General features: G+C 49.3%; 1 protein-coding gene across 5 annotated transcripts in view; it reads right to left on the bottom strand.

Moving 5' to 3' along the window:
- Window positions 1–14,209: 14,209 nt before the first annotated feature.
- DAPK1 (death associated protein kinase 1) overlaps window positions 14,210–22,215 on the bottom strand; it is a 176,867-nt gene continuing 168,861 nt past the window's right edge. For 3 of the 5 annotated variants that reach the window (XM_048218266.2, XM_057305686.1, XM_057305687.1), the window contains 3 exons: window positions 19,665–19,853; window positions 15,509–16,737; window positions 14,210–15,032 (listed from right to left, as the gene is read on the bottom strand). In XM_048218266.2, the coding sequence (XP_048074223.1) occupies window positions 14,999–15,032; window positions 15,509–16,737; window positions 19,665–19,853 (1,452 nt within the window). In that variant the 3' untranslated portion in view covers window positions 14,210–14,998. Of the gene's footprint in view, window positions 15,033–15,508; window positions 16,738–18,710; window positions 19,420–19,664; window positions 19,854–22,215 lie in introns of those variants that run through there. The other 2 variants (XM_048218268.2, XM_048218267.2) reach the window with 1 other exon arrangement.

Here is a 22,215-nt window from a genome sequence, read left to right as displayed (position 1 = left end):
GTCCCCAAATGCCCCCACGGCCCTGTGCTATCTGCAAAGGAGAACACAGGAAGAGTGACCGTCCTCATGTCCCTGAGACCCCCAGTGATCCTGCTCACACCTCGTCTCCAGCCCTTCTCTGCTCGGGGAGGGCGGTGTCCAAGGGATTCCGCGCAGGGGCTGGGAGTCAGGGCAGGGCCGGGAGGGGCATTCTGCAGCTCTCGGCTGGGGGCCCCCTGGCAGGCTCCCCAGGGCCCTCAGCCTCAGTTTCCTCATGGAGGACGTGGGCAGTGATTAGAGTTTCCTCAGAGGATTCTGTGAGACTGAATGCACTAACACATGTCAGGCATTAGCACAGAGCAGGGCTCATGTCATACTGCTTCTTGTGAGGGCTGTGAGGAAGAAATCCACGGGTCCCAGACAGGGTGCTGGCGCTCACAGGGCCTTCCCAGGGGCAGGACGCAGCTCTGCTGCCACGTGAAGGCACATGCTAGTTTGTCTGGTTTCGTGTACATACAGCCTATTGCTAGCAGGGTCTCGGAGGCCAGAAAGCCACAAAAGTTGGCTGGCACGATTCCAGCATTTAAAGGCTGTTAGATGGCCTGCCACCTCAAGGAGTCTCCCATAACAGGATAAGTTGGTCACGGAGCAGGTTACATGGAAACTAGGTCACCCACCAGCGTCAAGAAAATCTGCCTGCCACTAGGTACCCTGTGACTTGGCACCCAGTCCCCAACCCTGTGGCCCCTCCCTTCTAAATATGAGTCGGGCTCCTAGAAACCCGAAGCCTTAGCTGGGTGGCTATGTAGTCAAGTGCAATACCTACTGTACACGTGCTTATTTAAGTCTGAGAATTGTAATCACAGAAGGTAAGCATATCTAGAAAGACGGAAAAGAATAATTAAAAAACAACCTAGAGTTACAGTGGCCATTAAGGGGAACATTCTAGTTAGACAGGATTGTTCGTTTAAGAACCCCAGTCAGGGTTCCCAATCTAAACACACAGAATGGGATGCCTACTTTAATTCAAATGCAGAAGCCTCCAAAAGGCTTCAAGATTCCAGAATAGTCACATTGAAAGGTTCATTACAAAAGGCTACTGAACAATTAAAAACAGGAGAGTTACCTGAGACAAAAGACTGTAAGAGTGACTTGTCTCCTAGGGCTCCTCCATCCTCTCTTCCTTGAGGGCTCCGTCTGCTACTTTCCCACCTCACGTGCCTTTCCACCTGCAGAGACACTCACCTTTTCACAGGAAACCACCTGAGGGGACAGGGGATCCTCCCCAGATGCCTGGCATCCTTGACCAAGGACTGAACTGAGGACCACAGGAAAACATTTCTCCAACCTGGGCAGGGTCCCCAGAGTTTGTTTGATTGTCTCATTTTTAAATCAATTCCTCCTGAGCCCAGGTGAGAGAGGGAGATAAGAATTCACATTATCCCTTCCTTTCCAAGTCCAGACCCATTGGTTATGGATCCTTTTGTCCTGGAATTACTATTTCCTCTGGTCTCTCTGGTTTTACATCGTAAGAACGTGGCTTGGCTTTCCACCTGCTTCAGCTCTCTCTTGGGCTATCTTTGGGAGTCGCTCTTGCTCTTGTAAAAGTTGCACCGTTTACACCCTCTAGGAATTCCAGGTGACAGGAAGCACTGAGCATTCTAAAACTCCAATAGGTAGAATTGAACCCAAGTGCTTTTCAAGTTCATGTGATCTAAGAAATTATTTGATACTAAAAGTGCTTGAAGGTTGATGGCTTAATTAACCCAAGCTTGCCCTTAGAGTTATCAACAGCCAGTATAAAGACTTTTATTCTATGTGAGATGACTAGCCAAATAAATTTGTTATTTCTTATAAAATCTATCATCAACTATAAAAACATAATAGCTTAGAATAAGGACTGACTTTGTCTAGTGCTTAATAACCCTTTTGTAAACAATCTACACATCATTGCTTAAGACAGGTAGATTAAGTAGCAGATTTGGGGGTAAATTTTTTAAATAGTGCAGGGGCCAAGGACAAGCTGCCCCAAGATGGGCCACATTGGTGTAGAAGTTATTTTTGAGATAAAGCAATCAAAACCCAGCAGATTCAGGAAAAACTCTTTCCCTGTCCCTCCCCTGCCTGCCTTAGCAGGAAGAGATCATTCACAGATTCCTCCTTACCTGAGAAACTAACGTGCACAACAGGACAACCTTTGTTTTCCAAACATCTCCGCTCTCCTGCCTGCTAATGGTCTCCCACCTGTTTGTATCGCCAGCCCTGACCCCTCTCCCTTGGGATCCCCAGCCCATCCTCCTCTGAATGTCCTATGAGCCCTGTGTTGCTTGCCCATCCTTAGAAGCCCAGGCCTATGGGCATTCCCTATATGTAGGAAACCAAATTTTATTTTCTCCTGTCAATCTGCCTCAGATTAGATTCTTAGCTCAACTTGAAGGATCTTAAAGAACAGAGGAGGGCACCTGGGTAGCCCAGTCAGTTAAGCATCTGACTCTTGATTTTGGCTCAGGTCATGATCTCAGGGTCCTGGGATTGAGACCCAGGTTAGGCTCCCCACTCAGTGGAGAGTCTGCTTGTCTTCCTCTCCCTCTGCCCCTCCCCATGTTCACGCTCAAGCTCTCTCTCTCTCTCAAATAAATAAATAAATAAATCTTAAAAAAAAAAAAAGAAATGTTTAGAACAGAAGAAATTCTTCCTCCTGGTAAATAACAAAATCCAACCAAGTAAGTTTGGTGATCTAAGTGGCTTTATGAAATTCTCCATGAATCAGGCAGGGCCCATCAGGCAGGTAGAGAGCTGCTCCCAGGAGTTGTACAAAATGGAAGGTTTTTCTAGAAGAAGGTGGTAGCCAAAGGGTTATTAACAAAGGAAAAGGATTGTTTCTGGCAATGCGTCTTTCTGGGGGAGAAGCAAGGTTGCTTATCTAGCACACTACCTCGCCTCCTTGGGGGGGATGGAGAGAGCCCAAGGGGCAGACTCACTGGACTAGACTGAAAACTTCCTGGCTCACGGGTTAAAAATACACCCGTGGGGAGGCGGAAACTGCGCTTGGGACCTGTCTTAGGCACCAGATTGGGAATTCAGTCAAAGTGAGAAAATTTGAGGCTTCTTTAAAAAACATAGTAGTTTCCCTCAGTCTTTTTGATGACTTAAAACCTTTTAAGTTTTACTAACTTAACTAATGAGTTAATTTACATTCTTTAAAAATCTAGATCATTTCCAAATAAGACAAAATACTAGAATATTAATTACTAAACATAGGTGTATCTACTTTTGGCTTCTTTTTACAGAGAAACTAAAAATATTTGGAAAAGTTCATGTTACATTAAGAAAATTTTAAAAAGCACACGCCTCCAGAAAATTTTAAATATTCCCTAAGTTTGCAAATTCGAAAATGTTGAGATGATAGATTGATCACCACTGTTTGCTGCTTAGTTTTCATTAGAAGTCAAGGTTTCTAAAGGTAAAAATTCTAATTAATATAAGTAATTAAGACTACTAAAAATGATAAGAGAAATATCCTCATCCGCCAAGAAAACTGATATGTTTTCAGAAAAAAAAAAGACATGAGAAATAGAGATACACTTTTCTGTTAAGAAAAAAAAAAGTAATTTTGTCCTAAAATAAGTATGGTTGGAAGAGGAAACATTAAACAATATCAGAATGTGGAACAATTAGAGGTAAGTAAAAAAATTTTTTTAAATGTGTGATCAAGCTGGCTAAGTTTAAAATAAATTTAGTAAAAAGTAAATGTAAATATGAAATTAATCTGTTGCATTGCAATTCAGTTTTTTCTCTGTTAAAAAGACAAAGATTTCTTGGCCTTTAGTCTGAGATTGTCTAAGTTTCATAAAGATCTGTGATCCTGGTCTGGGAAGTGCTTTACAGCCTCGTTTGGATGGAAATATTCCAAAAGATTTGTTACAGTAAATAGGCCGATTTAATATACAAATTACACGGGAAATATTGTGAAATAATACTAAGCTATTCTATTATATCTGTCAGATTGTGTCACTTGTAGACAAAGTCAATTTTGCTTCTGGGAAAATGCCCCTTCATTGCCAGACGTTAGCCATCTGATGTCCTCGTGACATACCCACAGTCAGCTTTTGGAAAAAACCTTAATTTGGACAAAAAATGGACAAAGAAGTAAATTCAATAAACAGTCAGGCTGTTGGAAGCCCAAGACAGCCGCTTGGCTCTTTCTGGCTCCCTGACAAGCCCCTTTCTTCGGCTGTTTGCCTTCCTTCAGCCTCCAAGAACGTTCGACCCTGACTCAAATTAGAAACAGACATAGGTGTAGGGACTTCTAGGAAAGTGTAACACCTGCCACGGGACTTCATTGAACCGCCGCCACTTAGGATGTGTGATCCGTATTTTTCTTGGTCTTGTACGCTCATTTCCAGAGGGGTTAGAGCCTGTCCTTGTCACAAGGCTGATGCTTTCCCGGTAACCAAATAAACTATTAAAATGTGTTTCCCACTTGGGGTGCACGTTCCACTCTCTCCAGGGATCAAGGCACCCGCTTTACTGGACGAGTCCTAGGAGCCTTCACAAGAACCCTACCAATGTCTCAGAATCCTGTCCGGACACACCTTCTGCTGACCCTTGCTGTCTCGGGCTGGGGACCAGCTGCTGTCAGTCTAATGTCTGATGCTCACACCCATCATCAACAGGGGAAAGAAGCCTTCGTAGATTTGAAGTCAAAGGACCCGGCAGTCACTGTCAGAGTAGGTGACAGAGTGTTGTAAAGGCCTCCCGCCTTGAACGGGACCTTACGAAGTACTCCTGACTCGGACACTATTGTGGAACTCAAGGATGCTGGAGACATCTGAGTCAGGCCCCCCGGGAAGAGAAGGGGAGACACAGAGGGTCCCCTGCTTCCGCCCAGGACAGCGGAGCACTTCATACTGTCACTGAACCTAAACAAGCCCTCTGTGCTGCTTTCCTTGCCTTGGCTCTGCTCTTGGCCTTGAAGGATGGGGTCCTCTTCCTGAGTCTCCCAGGCCATGGCTAGGGGAAGGGGGGTAACCTCTTTTATCCCAAGCTAGGGAAAAATCTAACTGCACCAGAACTTTGCACAAGCAAAATGCAACATCTCATTGGTTGTCTCCCCTGACCTTGTATCATGAGTTAACGAGGACCCACCGGGTGGCTCGCCCCATCAGGATTCATGCCTTTTGGCCCATCCCCATTTCCCAGGTTAGGGATTGATGTGAACGAGGCCAAGATCAAAAACTTGCCTTTAATATTATTACAAAATCTGCTGCTGAAGCTATAGCTGGAAAAGGGAAGGGAAAACTGTACCCTCGGTGTCTTCCAGATGGATTAAGAATTACATTTATAGAAGACAGATTAGCAGGAGAAAAAAAACGTAAGTTTTATTACCTGCGCTCAGAAGCCAATTATTAAATAAGGACGGGGCAACACTGTGGATGAATCTCACCGACATTATGTCGAGTGAAAGAGCAAGACACACAAAAGAGTGCCTGCAGTGTGACTCCACTGATACGAATGAATAAACAGGCACCAGTGATGTGGTGAAAGAGATCCGAGCAGTGCTTGGCTCCGAAGGTGCGGTGGGTGCGCTTTGCCTGGATTGAAATTTTCTGTGCTGAGTTTGGTGTATTTCACACATGTGAATAGATTTGTCAAGACTCATCTATGTGTGAGGTATAAACATTCTACTTCAATCGAAAGTGTACCACCAGGAAAAGAAGATGGAACCTAGATTCTCCCATATGGAAAATCTTTGGGAACATTTCTCATAATTCCGTTTTCTGCTCTGGAAATAAAATTAATATATCCTCTCCCTCTCTCACATGTATTTGGGGAAATATATTGGATGAGGTATATTACTTCCCTTTGAGAGATGAACAATGAATATGGTGCATTAGCTTATCGGAGAGGAGATTTCCAAAACAAAAAGCTGCAGGAAAGTACTGGTTGGTGATTCTTCTGCTCTTCATGCGTCCTTTCCCTGGAGAAGAAGTCAGAACATATAGAACACAGTTCGATATGATATTTGAATTTGTGCTCCTATAACTTTGGGGTGTTCTGTGATAGATGACGTACAAGCTGGGGGGCACAAAAGCAAAACAGAGGTCTTGACCATGAAATCCTGAAGTGCCAGGAAGGTGTGGTGTCAGTGGCCCAAATCCCCGTGACCACACCCTTCTCGCTCCACCTGCTGCCCCAGGAACCCCTTCCATTGTCTTTGGCCTTTTGGGCCAGAAATGAGACGGGGACCAAAAGCGAGGAGAACCTCCAGAGTAGGACGTGTTCCTGGGATTCAGGGGAATTGAGGGACACAGGTTTTCTTTCTTTCTTTTTTAAATTTTATTTATTTATTTGAGAGAAAGACAGAGAGAGCACAAGCAGGGAGTGGGGCAGAGGCAGAGGGAGAGGGGTGAGCAGACTCCCCACTGAGCTCCATCCCAGGACCCTGGGATCATGACCTGAGTCAAAGTCAGACACTTAACTGACTGAGCCACCCCGGTGCCCCAGGAGGGTTTCTATAATTGGAGAAATCCTGTCACACTCTTCTGACTGGAGTAAAAGACAAGAAGCTAATACTGTGGAGGGGCACCTGGGTGGCTCAGTCGTTAAGCATCTGCCTTTGGCTCAGGTCATGATCCCAGGGTCCTGGGATCGAGCCCCACATCAGGCTCCTCCGCTGGGAGCCTGCTTTTTCCTCTCCCACTCCCCCTGCTTGTGTTCCCTCTCTCCCTGGCTGTCTCTCTCTCTGTCAAATAAATAAATAAAATCTTAAAAAAAAAAAAAGAAGCTAATACTGTGGAACTTTCTGGTCTCTAATCTCTGGTTTCTCATTCCTACCTCCCTCTATGCCTTATTAATTGCTTCCCTCGCCTGGAAGATTGTCCCTGTTTAGTACTTACTTACTGGCTATTGATACCAACATTGGCCTGGGTTCTAGCTTTGAAGGGTGCAGGGTTTGGAGGTGCTCCTTTGAACAGCTCAGATTTTCCATTGGGGGCTTTGACCTTGCCTGGTCCATCAGGATCTCCTTAATGGGGAGTCTGAGAGAAATACTGATGCTTCCCTCCTTTCCCAGCACAGAGAGGCAGAGAGAGGAGAGGGAGGCAGAGGCAGCATGCCTGTAGTGCCGGCCTGGCTGAAGAGGCCAGGAAGCTGGACTCTGGCCCTCCAGCTGCCGGAACACACTCCTCAGCCATCATGGTGGCACATGACCCTGTTACTCATGGAGGAATAGGAAAAGGAGCCTTGGGGATGTTGGCTGCAGAGCTGGAAGAACTGGGTGCCCCACCCTGTGGGTCTGAATTGGTCACTAGGCTGGGCCTTGGTGAGAGTGGCTGTCACAGCCTCTGGCACCAGGTGAGGCACCAGGGACATGTTACTAGGCCCTGGCTACAAACACCTGCTGTGAGCTGTGAGCTCTTCTGCCACGTGCCACCTGGCAAAGTCAGCCCTTTGGTGGTTGTCAGCATTGACTGAAGAGCTCAATGACGCAGTGGGCATAGTGGGACCTGGGCTGAACCTGAGGGCAAGAATCAAGGACATCATCCAAACCCGGAGCTTGAAGAAATGGAGCTCCCTCTGACCGACCAGACAGACTCCTCCACGTGCTGGGGCTCTCGCCTGTGGGGGTTCCTCCTGCTTCTCCCACCTCCTCCCACTAAGGCAGTCGTGTTGACATACTTTATTTCTTACCACCTTGGCCTTGCCTGCTTTGGATAAGATGGCCAACTCTTGGGGGAGCTGCTGTAAACTCCTAGCAACAGCGCAGCCCTGGAGCGCTGAGCTCACGTGAACAGTAATGCTGATCACTTCCTCCTCTACTAGAATCATCCTGTTGACTGAACAGCCCCTTGGAGGCTTCTGGTTGGTAACTGTTCCCGCTAGAGTCAGTGATGAGAAGGCTTTCCTTACTTAGGTACAGGAACGGAAACCCACCCCGCCAGCCTAAATTTGCCGAGAACAGTCACTAGGACACTCACCACACCATCATGTCCCATCGTGTCCCTTCAGGTACCTTCACATATGGCCCCATTTCCACAGGATCCCTACCCTCATTTGTTGGAGAATTTGTTGGAGAATATTCAGCAAAGGTTGAAATGGGTAAAACATTTGCCTGAAATGCCTCTGAGCTTCAGGACCATCCAACACCACTCTGGGGTTCTCTTCGTGGGGGAGCGGGTGGAGTGAGGGGCAGAAATGAATCCCGTCCTTCTCACTTGATTAATAACAGCTTGGACCTGTGGGAGGAAGGTCAAGTCCTCTCTCTGGTGACATGGGATCTGAGGGAAAGGCCCTGCTGCTCCCTCCTGCCTGGGGGGTGGGGGTGGGGCCTTCTCCTCACACTGACACAGCCCCGAAGGGCCACTGCTGAGCCTTCCCACAGCCACCAGCCTCCTCCATCTGACCATCTCATTTACTCTCCCGAGTGCTTCAGCAGTTCTGTCCTGAGTGGGTAATAGAAAGATTCAAAAACCTTTCCAGAAACTGATCACTGATTCATGGACGACAATGAATTTTTCACTATTAAAGAGACCTTCAGAGAGGCACCTGGTGGCTCAGTGGGTTATGCGTCTGACTCTTGATTTCAGCTCAGGTCATGATCTCAGAGTCATGAGACAGAGCCTGGCATAGGGCTCCGTGCTGGGGGTGGAGCTTGTTTATGATTCTTCCCCCCAACCCCTTTTGCTCTCTCTCTCTCTTTCTAAAAAAAATAATAAATAAAAGAAAAAAGACTTAGTATCTCCTTTTCATGAGTATGTTCAAAGGATACCAAGTGGCTTTGCTGTTTCACAGAGGACGTATTCCACAGCAAAGTGCTTCTGGGAGAGGAGAAGCAGTCTGACTTCCGACCTCTGCTCGGTGTGGCCACAGTGTCCCAGAGAAAATGTACCGGAAGCACAGAGGACAAAGGCGAGTGGTGGGCAGAGGACAGGAGGGAGCTGTTGGGAAGGGCGTTGTCCAGAAAACCTTTCTAAACTGAAAAGAAAGGACAAGATCAAAGAGAAAAGTTCACGTACCACTGGTGGTTGAGGCTTGTCACAACGTCTCTGAAAAAGACAAGTGGTTTTAGTTTTCTGTAGGAGAAGCAATGCTGGCCATATTTTTCAAAGACTTTGCTATTTGAGGCAAGAGATTTCCCATTTGAGGCTAGAGTATGTTTTCACCTTCTGAAAGCTGTTTGGACATGTTTACTTCTAAATACAGATTTTCCACCTTTATAACGACTTGAGCTCATTGATCTAGCATGTACAGATATTAAAAAAAGGAAATAAGAAATTGTACAAAAGTTTCGACGTGGACTGTTTCTTCAGGGCAAGGACGATTTCTATGTCTGCAGCAGGGGTCACGGGGTTGGCTGGACTCCTCAAGGCCATGGGAAACTGGCCCTGATATTTGAAGGACCTATCAAACAATGACCCGCCATTCCACCATATGCCCTGTTCCTTAGGTGTGGACGAGAGACAGCATCCATTCATTCGACAAATACTTATTTAGGACCCATCATAGGTCAGGTGAGCGGTGGACACGATGGTTGCTGGGCAAAGGCAGACACGAATCCAATGAACAAATGTGTAGTAATGGAGGCCACTAATTTTGGAACTGAACGGTTTCATGGTTCAAAGCTTGATCCTGGGGGCGCCTGGGTGGCTCAGTCGTTAAGCGTCTGCCTTCGGCTCAGGGCGTGATCCCAGGGTCCTGGGATTGAGCCCCACATCGGGCTCCTCCGCTGGAAGCCTGCTTCTTCCTCTCCCACTCCCCCTGCTTGTGTTCCCTCTCTTGCTGGCTGTCTCTCTCTGTCAAATAAATAAATAAATAAAATCTTAAAAAAACAAACAAACAAAAAACAACAAAAAAAACTTGATCCTGCTTCTTAACAGTGATATAATCTTGAGCAAGAATATTCACCTCCCAAGGACTCCGTTTTCTCATCTGTCAAAGGGGATTAAAAATACCTACTTCTGAGCCTATTGTGAGGACTTATAAAGGATGCATTATATGGTGGTTACATACAGTCCCTATCATGTGGCTGCTACTATTATTCTTCATGATGTTCTGGAATATAACAGGGCCCTTATCGTGAAGACACCCTTGTTGGAGCGTAGCTTAAGATATATCACTGAAAATTTTGGAAAATCAGATAATCCAGAAATCATAGGACACATGACAAGGCCTTGAGGTCTGGGGAGGGCCGAGCACAGGAGGACCAGCAGAGACAGACAGGGGATTAGGGTCACAAGGTCACAACTCTCAGCTGGGGCCATTCCAACACGCTGCCTCAGGGGCGCTCTGTGCTCCAGGTTGGATGGAGACTCAAGGATTAAGGTGCCCTCGGAGACCCTCAACTAAACCAGCTTCCATCTTCATGGCTTTCTGCCCCGCGTTTCTTTGCTTGTTCAGCCCCCAAATGTGCACGATGCATTAAAATAGGTCACCAGTGGGCAGAATGTTGACAAAATGTACCACTGAGCCCAGGACTTGCCTTAGGAACCTTGCTCATGGGAGATCCATCTAGGAAGCTGGTGTTCTTTCCCCTCTTCTCTTTCATGTTCTCAGAAAAATAACAGGAAAGTGAAACACGACTTTCTCGACTTCAGGTAGATTCACTCTCCATTTGGTCCTGGCGAACTGGACTTGCCAGCAAACGTGAATGAACAGTTGCCTTAAAATCTCAGTGGGTTGGGGCGCCTGGGTGGCACAGCGGTTAGGCATCTGCCTTCGGCTCAGGGCGTGATCCCGGCGTTATGGGATCGAGCCCCACATCAGGCTCCTCCGCTATGAGCCTGCTTCTTCCTCTCCCACTCCCCCTGCTTGTGTTCCCTCTCTCGCTGGCTGTCTCTATCTCTGTCAAATAAATAAATAAAATCTTTAAAAAAAAAATCTCAGTTGGTTGAACACAGGTGAACCGTGACTCCCCATCCCCCTCCTCCAGGCCCCCTGGGGCAGTGCACACAGTGCACAAGTGTTTGCAGGGGGCAGACAGGAAATACGCCGCTGCAGGTAAGATACACGGCCCGCTCCAGCCCTGCTTGCTCAGAGCCCATGATCCAGACAGGAAGGGCGGCAGAAGCTCCCGGCTGGCTGGTCACACTCCCCAGGGAGCTGGACACGCCTTGCTCTCCCACTCGTCTCCTGCGGGGTCAGCACTGCCCTCCTGAGACCACCTACTGCCATTGTGCCCAACTTGTTCTTTTTCTAGGAGGGGGTGAGACAGCTTTCCACACTCGCCTGCTCACTGGGAAGCAAGCTGAATTCTTGCTAAAATTCTTGGTAAAAGACACATAACAAAATTGACCTCTTTAACCACTTTCATTTAGTGCATTCACATTGCTGTGAAACCCTCACCACCATTCATCTCCAGAATGTTCCTCATCTCAAACTGAACTCTGTGAAACACTAACTCCTTAAAATTGCAGCAAGAGAGGCCTAGCACGAGACCGCTCCCTGGAGCCGCGTCTCCCTGCAGGGCGCGGGGGCAGCGAGCACACACGGCGCTGGGCACCGTCACCGCCATCCGTCCCCAGAGCGTTTCCATCTTCCAGACTGGAACTGTCGTTTCACTGTTCAGGAAGGCCTTCCACTCTCAGACGCGGATGTCCTCATGTCCCCTGGGTACAGCCTGGCTGCCAGCAGCAGCCGGTTACGGGGGAGCAGCCAGGCCGGCCCTTCCCTCTGGGGTGGCTTGTCCAGGGCACGGCAGGAGGGCGCAGGGGCCAAGGGCGGCTGCCCCGAAAGCTGCCTCTTTGGCATACTGATTGTGATAAATAAAGTTGCTCAAGAGACACTAAGACCCTCAGGCCCTCCCCCCGTCCCCCAAGAGCAGGAAAGAACTGTCCCTGTGGAAGGTGGCCTCCCTGGACCCGGAGACAGAGACACTCTCGTCACCAGAGACGGGAGAATCCGAGCCCAGAAGGCTGGGTGAACAGCCCTGCTCCTTGCTCCTCATTCCCTCCCAGCCGACACTCTGCAGAATTCCTTCGTGAGTGAAGCTCCCAGAGTTAGGTTTTCCTGGTCCTGTCAATTCCTCCCAGATCCAGTGGGTCTCTGTCTAAAAAGTATAAAAACTGCCCCCTCGGTCACCTCCGTAGGCTCCCTCTCATTACTGGGCCTCGGTGCGCACAGAAGAGAACTTTGGTTTTCTCTCCTGTTCATCTGTCTCGTGTCAATTTAGTTCTTAGTCCAGCTGGAAGACCTTGAGGGTAGAGAGGAATTTTTCCTCCCCTCGGGGTTCAGTTAGACCCGCGGGGACTCAGGACATGGTGGGGACGATCCATTTCATCAGTTCGGGGAATCCTGCAGCTGTAATTCTACCCCGCTCTGCAAACTGTCCGCCCGGATTCCCACCCACGGCTCTGATTCCTTTTCCAAGGTGGGAAATCTGGATTTCTGAACCAAGCAGAACCCCCACAGTGGCCTCCAGCTCAGCCCACAGAGGCCTCGGGCCCTGGGACGCTCCTGTCCACATGGAGACGTCAGGCACCACAGGGCAGCCCAGGAGCGGGCTTTGTACCAAGGGCAGCGCTGCCCAGAGGGGATGAGGAGACTGTTCCCCAGTGCCCTTCCCTGCAACACCAAGACAAAAATCCCATGAGGCTTGTCTTTGTGGCTCCCAGGACCTTGCGCCATCTGAGTCTCACTGTGGCCGCAGGAGGGGAGCTGTGTTCTGGTTTCTTCCCTCCTGCAAGAGGTGGGGCTGGCTGCCCCTGGTGGACTTTGCCAGACACTTCCTTCCTCATCTGAGTTCATGCTCTTGAGACCCCATAACCCCCCTGGGATGTCCCCCATGGCCTTTACCAGGATGGGGCAGGGAGCTCTGTGGTCCTTAAGCAATTCAGATTTGGGTTTTAATGATTCCCATTATGGCTTCAACATTTCAGGAGCCCAGGTGGCCCACATCCTTCGGAACATGTGCCCATCCCAGCACTTGCATCAAAGACAAGTATAGACTCTTGCGGTCCTTCGCTTTTCTTTGCCCAGCATCCTCCCTCCGCCCCTTTACCCTGTGAACAGAACATCCTTCTTGGGAAGAACGGCTCCTTTCTCAACCTCAACCCAGGCTCCCCGGGCCCAGACCATCACGGACTCCACCTCCCCGCCCTCATGTTCCGTGCAGGGCTGTTCCGGAGCCCATGCGGGACCAGATCCTTCTCTGGGATTTACATACAGAGGCTGCCAGAGACCAACCCTCTGGGTCCCAGCGTCCTTGTGCCGCATCCCTCCCCGTGACGCTCTCTTTGAAGCAGGAGAGAGCGAAGTGACCATCAGGACGGAGGTGACACAAGACAACAGTGTCCCCTCTTGTGAGGCGACCACAGCTTCAATCTCAGTGCTGTTTTTTCCAGCATGTCTCCATGTAGCTTTGATTTTGTTTCATTTATATTTCTTTTTCTCATTGTAACATAGATCATGTTTATTGTGGGCAATTTGGGGAAAACAGAAGTGGACTGTATTCCCAGCCCCACAGAGAAAATCGTTACCATTTTAGTCTTTTCCTTCAAATCTTTTTTCTTTCGTTTAAAACTGTCTTGAGATTTTACTGAAGGCAGGGTTTTTTTAAAAATATATTTTATTTATTCATTTTTAATATATTTATTTATATTTATTTATTCATTTCACAGAGAGAGATGGCGAGCACAAGCAGAGGGAGGGGCAGAAGGAGAGGAAGAAGCAGGCTGATCCCTGAGCATTGATCCCAGGCCCGGGAGATCATGACTGGAGCAGAAGTCAGATGCTTAACCATCTGAGCTACCCAGGCGCCCCCTAAATGCAGGTTTTGTCACTTAGCGCTACCATGCAGGTCAAGCTGGCATTTCCAGCCCGGGGCCGTGGGCTCTGTGCGGAAGGAAGGGCAGGAGCATGCGTCTTCAATGGTAGGCTTTTCTCACTCCTGCGGGCCGTTCCCCGCACGTCTGTGCAGAGAAAGCTCCCCGTGTGCCCGCGCCGGGACTCCAGGATTCCATGTGTGTTTGGGTCACACAAGGACAACGGAAGGGGCTTCCTTCTTCAAGTGAGAACAAACGTGGAAACCATCTGGGCTCTTCGCATTTCCCTGTACCCTTCCCACTTTTAGTAATAACACCCCTCCCCCAAATAAGCTGGGTGTTTCCATACCCCGGTTCAGGTTCATGGACTTTCTGGACTTCAGCGTGGTCTGTCCTGCTCTGTGGGTGTTGCTGGGTGAAAACGAAACAGAGATAAAGGATCCCTTTTGAATGAAAGACCAACAATCAAATGCAACAAGCAATAGTTTATTTATATTAAAAAAAGGGAAAAGAAAAAAGAGAACAGAAAAGAAAACCCAACATCTTTTTACTACATTGTATAGATTAAGTAAAAATACCTGTATTCATATATATGTATATACATACTGCATATATATATATATATATACACACATATACACACGTGTAATGTAACATTTAAATTACATGCTTCTCAGGACAGAAGAATTAGGACACGTTCCCTCATATCAACTTAAAACTCTATCACAATTTAAAATCACTGCGAGGAAACTGGCTTCCTTTATCTTGGTGGACTTCAAGTATACCGACTTATGGAACCAGGATCTACATGGGAAAATCACCTGCTATGCACCAATGACAACGGACTGCCACAAATCATGGGTCAGGGGTCTTCCGAGTTCCCCACAGGCCTTCCTCACCTGCAGCTGCGGCACCTTCTACCTGAGATGCGCAGGAACGATGCAGGGGGACCGTCCGCAGGTGCCACGGGGACGAGCACGTTGACGTTTAAACAAGAGCAACAAAGACACGTCTTTCCATGAAAACAACACTGGCCATAAAATGACTCTAGAAGAGGATTCCTTCCTCCCCTTTCCTTGCCAAGTGAAACACAGAAATTACTGGGGAAAAAAAACTCAGGGTAAAGCACGTCTGGCTTTGATCAGCAGACAGCAAGGGACAGAGAGGGAGCGTGTCCGTCGCGACAGCTCCTGGCTGACCTGGATGGTCTCAGACACACCCCCTTCTGCAAAGGCACTCACATGTTGTCTGTTCATCAGTCAGACAGTGGGATTCCATCCATGGGAGTCTTTCCTACAAATATCATAGAGAGAGGTTAAGGACATGGTCTAACAAGGAAAAGAGTATAAGAAATACACATTTTGGATAAATGTGTGCTTTTTTTTTTCTTTAAAGGACAATCCATACAGTAGTTTAAAAAATTTCATTGAAAGTTAGGAATTCCAGTAAAATTATCAGCAAGAAGCAAGGTGCTGGAGGATGGGAGATGGATCCAGAACACAGAGAAGAGGGACGCTAGTTTCTCAAATGGCCAAAGGACAGGGTATGCATGGTCTGCTCTGAAACTAGAAAGACCATTCACATACAGTGGAGTGTGTGAGCGGGAGGGAGGTAGTGGCAGAGAAATTGGTAAAGCAGGAGGGAGGGTGGCGTCCTTCAGTATGTGGGCGCGGGGAGGGATGCACCCGGAATTTCCAATGGGAAAGAGGGGCCGCGTCCCCCGTTCTGCAGTCCAAGGAGACCCTGCCCAAGCCAAAGGCTGCCCTCACCGGGACACGACGGAGCTAATGGAATTATAAGATGTGCCGCTGTTGCAGCTTGAGTCATAGGCCTCCTGGCCATTGCCGTCGAGGTTGATCTTGAACACAGAGGACGCCTTCAGGAGAAAGTCTGCCGCGTCCCGACGCCCCAGCTCCCGCAGTTTGGACATGAGGATGCCCACCGTGCTCTCGGGGTAGGAGGCCCATTCCCGGAGCAGAGCGTGGACCGGGCTTGGGAGGAACTCCTTGGGAGCCCCGTTATTGGTGTTGTACTTTGCCACAAGGTCGGGGAGACCCAAGTTCATGGCGAGAAGGCACCAGTCCTTCCCCATGGGATCGGGTGGGTCCAGGAGACGACATAGTTTCCTCCGGGTCAGGAGGTTCAGATCCGAGGCATGGATGTCCATGCCCAGGCTGGCCTGCGAGTACACGTCGTGGCAGCCGAAGCACATGATGCTGCTGAAGCTCTCCTTGTAGCCCCCCATGGTGTTCGTCAGCGAGGTCTCCTTCAGGGTCTGCGCCCGGAAGAAGTCCCGCGGCTGGTAGATCATGACGGGCTCGTGGTGCTCCCGCAGCTGCTGGGGGCTCAGGTAATGCTTCACCGTCAGCAACCCCGGGAGCGTGGTGGCCATGACGTTCTCCATGGTGCTGCACACGGAGTCCAGCAGGAGGCAGCACTTTATTTTCTCCGTCTCCAGCCCTCGCACCTGCACCTCGATGCCCTGGCCGTGGTTGACCAGAAGCACCAGCAGCTCGGCCCCACGGTTGGCAATCTTGCAGCCGTTCACCCACAGGCGGATGTCCGCGTCCCCCTCGGCGCTCTGCTGGTGGATCCAACGGCAGAGGTTCACCTGGACTTTGTGAAAGATGCCGCACGGGAAGGGGGTGAGGTATTCCACGGGGACGATGCGCACGCCACCGTACACCCTCCCCTCGTCCTCCTCGTCCGTCCAGGAGCGGTGGAGGTTGTCCGTCTTGATCAGGGCAGGGATGTCCACCATGGTCCCGCTGCTCAGGTCCCGGGCGCAGATGTCCATGGCATCCAGGATCTGCAGCAGCTCCTCCACGTCACTGTCGGGCACCAGGCGCTGGACATCCTCCACGGTGTAGCGGCCCCGGTAGTGGTGCAGGGCCCGTGGCGTCTCCACGGAGAGCAGCTTCCCCAGGACGTTGGTGCAGAGCCAGCGGGGGTCCAGGAGCAACACGTCCTGGACGGTTTCACTCTGCATGATGTTGATCTGCCAGGAGGGACAACAGGAGGTCACACATGGGGACCGAGATGGCCAGACGCGCCAGCTGTTCAGAGCGCTAGATGACCCGAGCAATGATAAAATCTCTGCACATGTTGCAAAAACTGACCCAGGGCATCCACGTGGACGGATCTTGGAAGTCCAACACTGACCTGAAACACCAGCTGGAGAAGGTTACGGGAGACACTGAAAAGCCTACCTTTGACCATTTAAAAAAAAAAAGGTCAACGTAATGAATGAAAGACAAAAAAGAGAGAGAAATGGCAGCCAAACGCAAGGAGTAAGGTTTGACTGGGTACCACATCCCCAAATAAACACACAAATGAATAAAAACAGCTATGAAAGAAATGACTGGGACAAGCGGCAAACACTCAAACGAGGACTACTTAGTCACTCGTAGTATTACATCATTGCTGTGTTGCTAGAACATAATTATATTGTGGTAACGTGCGGGACTCCATCCTTAGCCCTCTGTCTTGTTCACATCCGCTCGCTGACGCCCTCAGCTACGTGGGCCGGGGACTCTTGCAGAGTAATATACCAACCTGAGAAGCACCCACCACGGCCTGGAGGGGGGGAAGCTTGCTTTGGTCCTTCATGAATTTGTCAAAGAACAAAGTCTCTCCCCTTCCTGACACACACGTGTTGCCATGGGACCCAGTTCAATGTTAGATGTCAGTGAGGGGCATGCGCACCCTTTGCTCTCACTGCCCTTCTGTGCATCCCCTCGCTCCATAAGATCTGTAGACAACCGTCCAGACTTTGTGGAGAACAGCAGCATGGCTGGGTCGTTGCCCGCCCCGTCTCCCCTGCTTGTAGGCTGTCCCCCAAAAACTGTGTAAACGACAAGGAGACGCCTGCTTCGTGTTTTGGTCTCAGTTTGGGGCTACTTTACTGTCCCTCCACCCTGTACCAGTGGGAGAATACCCCATGGCTTAGGAGCTAGAGGTTATATTATTTAGGGGTGAAATGTCATATGTGCAAAATAAATAAGCAAATAAATAGAAGAGAGAGAAAAACCAATGGAGCAAAATGTAAACACTTGGTTAACTTAAGTGTGAAGCGGATGATGACTTTGAGCTATTCTTACCACTTCTCTGAAGGCTTCACATTTTTCAAAAAAGCTTCCAACTGTTATATTATTCCATCATGTAAAAGTTTAACACACACGGAAGAAAAGGTCTGGAAAGTTTTGCCCGTAGGAAAAGTGATGCTGGGGAGGAGGAGGGAGGAACGAGGCTGCGGGGGACCTGGAGTGTTACCTATTACCTGTATTTCTTTAAAAAGCAAAAGTCTGCAAGAAAGAAACGTGACCACACGCAGAGGCAGCTGTGGTCTGGGCGCAGCGCTCCCCTCCTCTCCTCTCTCCACACTCCGGGCCAGTCCTGCACATTCTGCGGACCCACGGGGGGTTCCCTTCTCACACGGAGGCTGAGGCTCCTGACTGTTGGTACCAGGACTCCTGTCTAGTCCACACTCCAGCTACAGCTTTGAGACCCCCTCTGCCTACGAGTCTGTTCCAACCAATCCTCAGATTGACAATTCCAGGAGGGCAGAGCACATCTATTCCTTGATAAGGCATATGGGGGATGGGGGACACCATCTGCAGATCAGCCCTGGGACACTGCTGTCCCCTAAGGGTCAGGGAAGACAGACGGAGACACTGGCCACACCGGAGAAGACTAAGGGGACAGACGGCTTTGTGCAGTGAGGGGTCCCGGAGCAGAAACCGGCATCAGGACAACAGGTGACATGTGCCTAAGAGCTTCCTCACCAGCGGCAGTAACAGCACCGGGGGAGGGGCTGGTGGCCGAGCAGAGTGGCCGATTCCCCTTCCTTACCCCTACCATCAGATCCTCACTTACTCACTTACTCAAGGGCAAGGAGGGGTGTGATGCGGAATAAAGTGGATTATATCCTTGCTCTAGAAATTGCTGGTCAAATACCAGAAGGCAAGAAAATACTGGGCCAATGGAATGAGTTTATTATTATGGTTAATCTTAGCTTGGATTCCAGTCCTTGGATTCAATCACTTTCAAGTGCAGCTGGAGGGGCCTGTAGATTACCGGTAGTGCAGCGGAGTTCAGCGGCTCCCGCTCTCACTGCTTGACGCGCTAGCTTTCAGGGTCACTGGATTCAGTGGTAATGTCAAGCCCCCCTGATCCACACAAATTGGCCTCGAGTCAGGGGGACACCGGGACTGGACAGGAAGCTCCTGGGGTCTAAAATTCTCAGAACTGCCTTTGGGTTTTCATGTTCAGAATTGCTCTTCCTGGCCCAGCCTAGCCTAACTGTCCCCTGATGTCCCCAGATGGAGAAGAGCGAAGGCTATGTCCCCTCTCTGGGGACAGGCAGAGGAGGCAACTAGAACAGCATTCCCAAGCTGCACCCTGATGCTGAATGCCACACACGCCAGGGCAAAGATCCCCATTTCTCAGTCATTTCTGGGGACACTGTATGTTGCGTCGTAGTGTCTCCGGACATCTTTTCGTCACTGCCTTTTCTTGGTCATCTGTGCGCCCCAAGGTCTGTCTGGAGCAGATAACAGCCCATGCCGAGCAGAATCCAGAGGCTGCAGGAATCACAGCTGAGCACCAGGTGCCCCGGGAGGAGAGAAGAGAGGCCCAGCCGCCCGGTGCAGCAGGAACTGTGCTCCCTAACTCCCACGAGCTGGAAAACGAACAAATCTGAACACAACCACAGGACAGCATTCGGGGGGGGGGGCGCTGAGGGAGCCAAGAACCGCAGGTCAGAAAATCACCTGCGCCTCTGCGTGACAGCCCCATGTCTGGATAGGTTATGGGTGGTCGGGTAGTTCCCACTCCGCCTCTCCAGGCTCAAAGCACCCTGGGAGAGGGGACAGACACACGCCCCTGGAGCCCCTCCCACACCCCCGCCAGGGCTCCAGCCCCCACCTCGCCAGCACTGTGAAGCTGCTGGGCGATGTGCCTGAGGTCTCCCTCTCTGGCCAGCGGGTTCAGCTGGTCTTGCACGTCGTACACGAACTGCTGCAGCGACATGAGCTGGTTGGGCCCGTTGAGCTTCCTCCACGAAGGCAGCGTGGAGATGATTTTCTCACACAGGTGCGTCATTGGAGGGCACACCTAGAACACGCAGGGCAGGACGGGTCAACCTGTGGCCGAGGAGAAGCCCAGGTGGAGAGGACGGTGCTCTTTTCCGCCCCGTTGCAAGAAACACTCGGGAGGAAGTTAGTGCTTTTTTGGGGGGCCTGCTGGGTTAGTTTTTTTTTTTAAAGTGTTGCCTCTCCCGGGAAACCCATTTACAAGCGTAAAATGGTACGGATGCTTTCATTTCTATTGCTACCGGTTAAACAACGGTTTTGAAATAGGGACTGAATCATAGGGCTCCTCTAACCCTGAATGCTGTGTGTTCCCTCCCTCCCCTGGAGCCACTCTTTCAGCTGGAAGATGGTCACATTACGAGAAAGGGAGAGGAAAAGATGAACTGCCGTCATTAGCAATATTACAGTGGGTTTTTATCAGTAAATTAGGTATTCGTGGGACTGTTGTGGACGTACAATTTAAATTAGACTGATTCTTGGTAATGGGCTTGGAATAGATTTCTTTCTTAAATTATTTCCAAACATTGTATTTGAGCATAGTTGACACGCAATGTTATGTGAGTTTCAGGGGTGCGACAGGGACTGGACGAGTCCATGGTTATGCTAGGCTCACCACAAGTGTAACTACTACTGTCACCACACACTGTTACAACACTATTGATTCTATTCCCTGTGCTGTGTCTTCTATTCCTGTGACTGATTCCCTCCAAAGCTGGGAAGTTGTATCTCCCACCCCCCTTTCACCCACTTTGCCCATCCCCCCACTCCCCTTGAAATAGGTTTTTAATCTTTAAATTTGATTCGATAAATCATCTATGTGACAGACTCAGATAATCCGCACACCAGCCTAATTAAAAACAACCCCAGCCATACACTGCCCTGCATCATTAATCAGGCAGTCCCTTCTCGAATCCTGCCTTTATCTCGGCTAAATTCCACTCCCTATTCGTAAAATAAAGTTCCCAGGCAAAAAGGCAGTCTGTTTGAAGGGTTCCAACTGCTCGGCTGGGGAATGTGAAGCAGACTCTCTCACCACACCCCCGTTCAAAACGCTTCGGGGACTCTCTAGAGCCCGGAGCAGAGGCCCTAATGCCATCCGGTGGGGAGGTGCTGGGGTCCTTCACAGACCACACTCCCCGACTGCTGCCCACTGGTTTCTGTACCCGGGTTCCTCTGAGCACCTCCCCCACCCCCTCGCCAGACTACTCCCCACTCACTGACTGTGCTTTCCTGGGACCCCCATCAGAAGGCAAGCACTGGCCTTCAGGAGAGTCCAGAGTTTTCCTGAAGATTCATACAACATATCTGGAACTGGAGCCTGGTGTCGTGAATGAGGGCGTGTCCCAGCAGGGAAGCAGGAACCTCTAACTGGAGGGGCCACCCACCCGCCACCAGGGGAGGGACAGACACACGCTTCCTCATTCACACGCAGGCTCGGGCAGCAAGAACTTTCCAGGGAGCATTCTGCCCTTGGGATGTTTACCCTTTTGCAGCAGCTCGGGAGAACTTCTCGAATATTAAAGAGTAGCAACTTTTTACAGGTCAGAGGCACTGAAAATATTTTTTCCAGTCTATTTCACCTTTTAACTTTGTTCATGATATTTGCCAGGAAAGAAATTTTAGTTTTTATGTTGTCAAATAGGTATACTTTCTTTGAAAACTCCTACGGTTCGCTATATTGCCTAAAAGGTTTTCAGAAGCAGTACCAAGTTATTTTAAAAACACATTCAAGGTATTGCGGGTTTTTTTCTCCTACTTTTTCTTTTTTACATTTAATAGTTTTAATCCACCTCGAATTTATTTCTGGGATTCGCAGTGAGTAGAATTCAATCTCATTTCATTCTAGACTAATTGCCAGTTGTGTCAGATCATGGATGAAATCACATTTTCCCCAAAATTGCAATAACACCTTTGTTTTCTACTAAATTTCTGTAGATGTTGTGATTTACTTATACACTCGCTTATTGTACTTATTGATTTTTTTGATTTTGGATTTATTAATTACACAGCCTTTATAATATGTTTTATTTATTCTTCCATTGAAATTTCAAGATAAAAAACCCAACCCAATTGTCTCATTCCCATAAGATGTATGCTAGAACTGTACTAACTGTACTAAGAGGAGCCCTTCTTTCTTTTTAAATTTATTTATTTATAGAGGCGCCTAGGTGGCTCAGTGGGTTAAGCAACCGACTTCGGCTCAGGTCATGGGTTCTGGACCAAGCCCGGCATCAGGGTCCCTGCTCAGTGGGGAGCGTGCTTCTGCCCCTCCCCCCGCTCACGGAAGTGTGCGAGCTCTCTCTCTCTCTCTCTCAGTCTTAAATAAATAAATAAAATCTTTTAAAAAATAAACTTATTGTAGAGAGAGAGAAAGAGAGGGTGGG

Source organism: Ursus arctos, unplaced genomic scaffold (genome assembly GCF_023065955.2).
Source record: "Ursus arctos isolate Adak ecotype North America unplaced genomic scaffold, UrsArc2.0 scaffold_33, whole genome shotgun sequence".
NCBI lineage: Eukaryota > Metazoa > Chordata > Mammalia > Carnivora > Ursidae > Ursus > Ursus arctos.
Note: the sequence above shows the minus strand (reverse complement) of the source record. Positions and strands in the feature narration are given on the sequence as shown.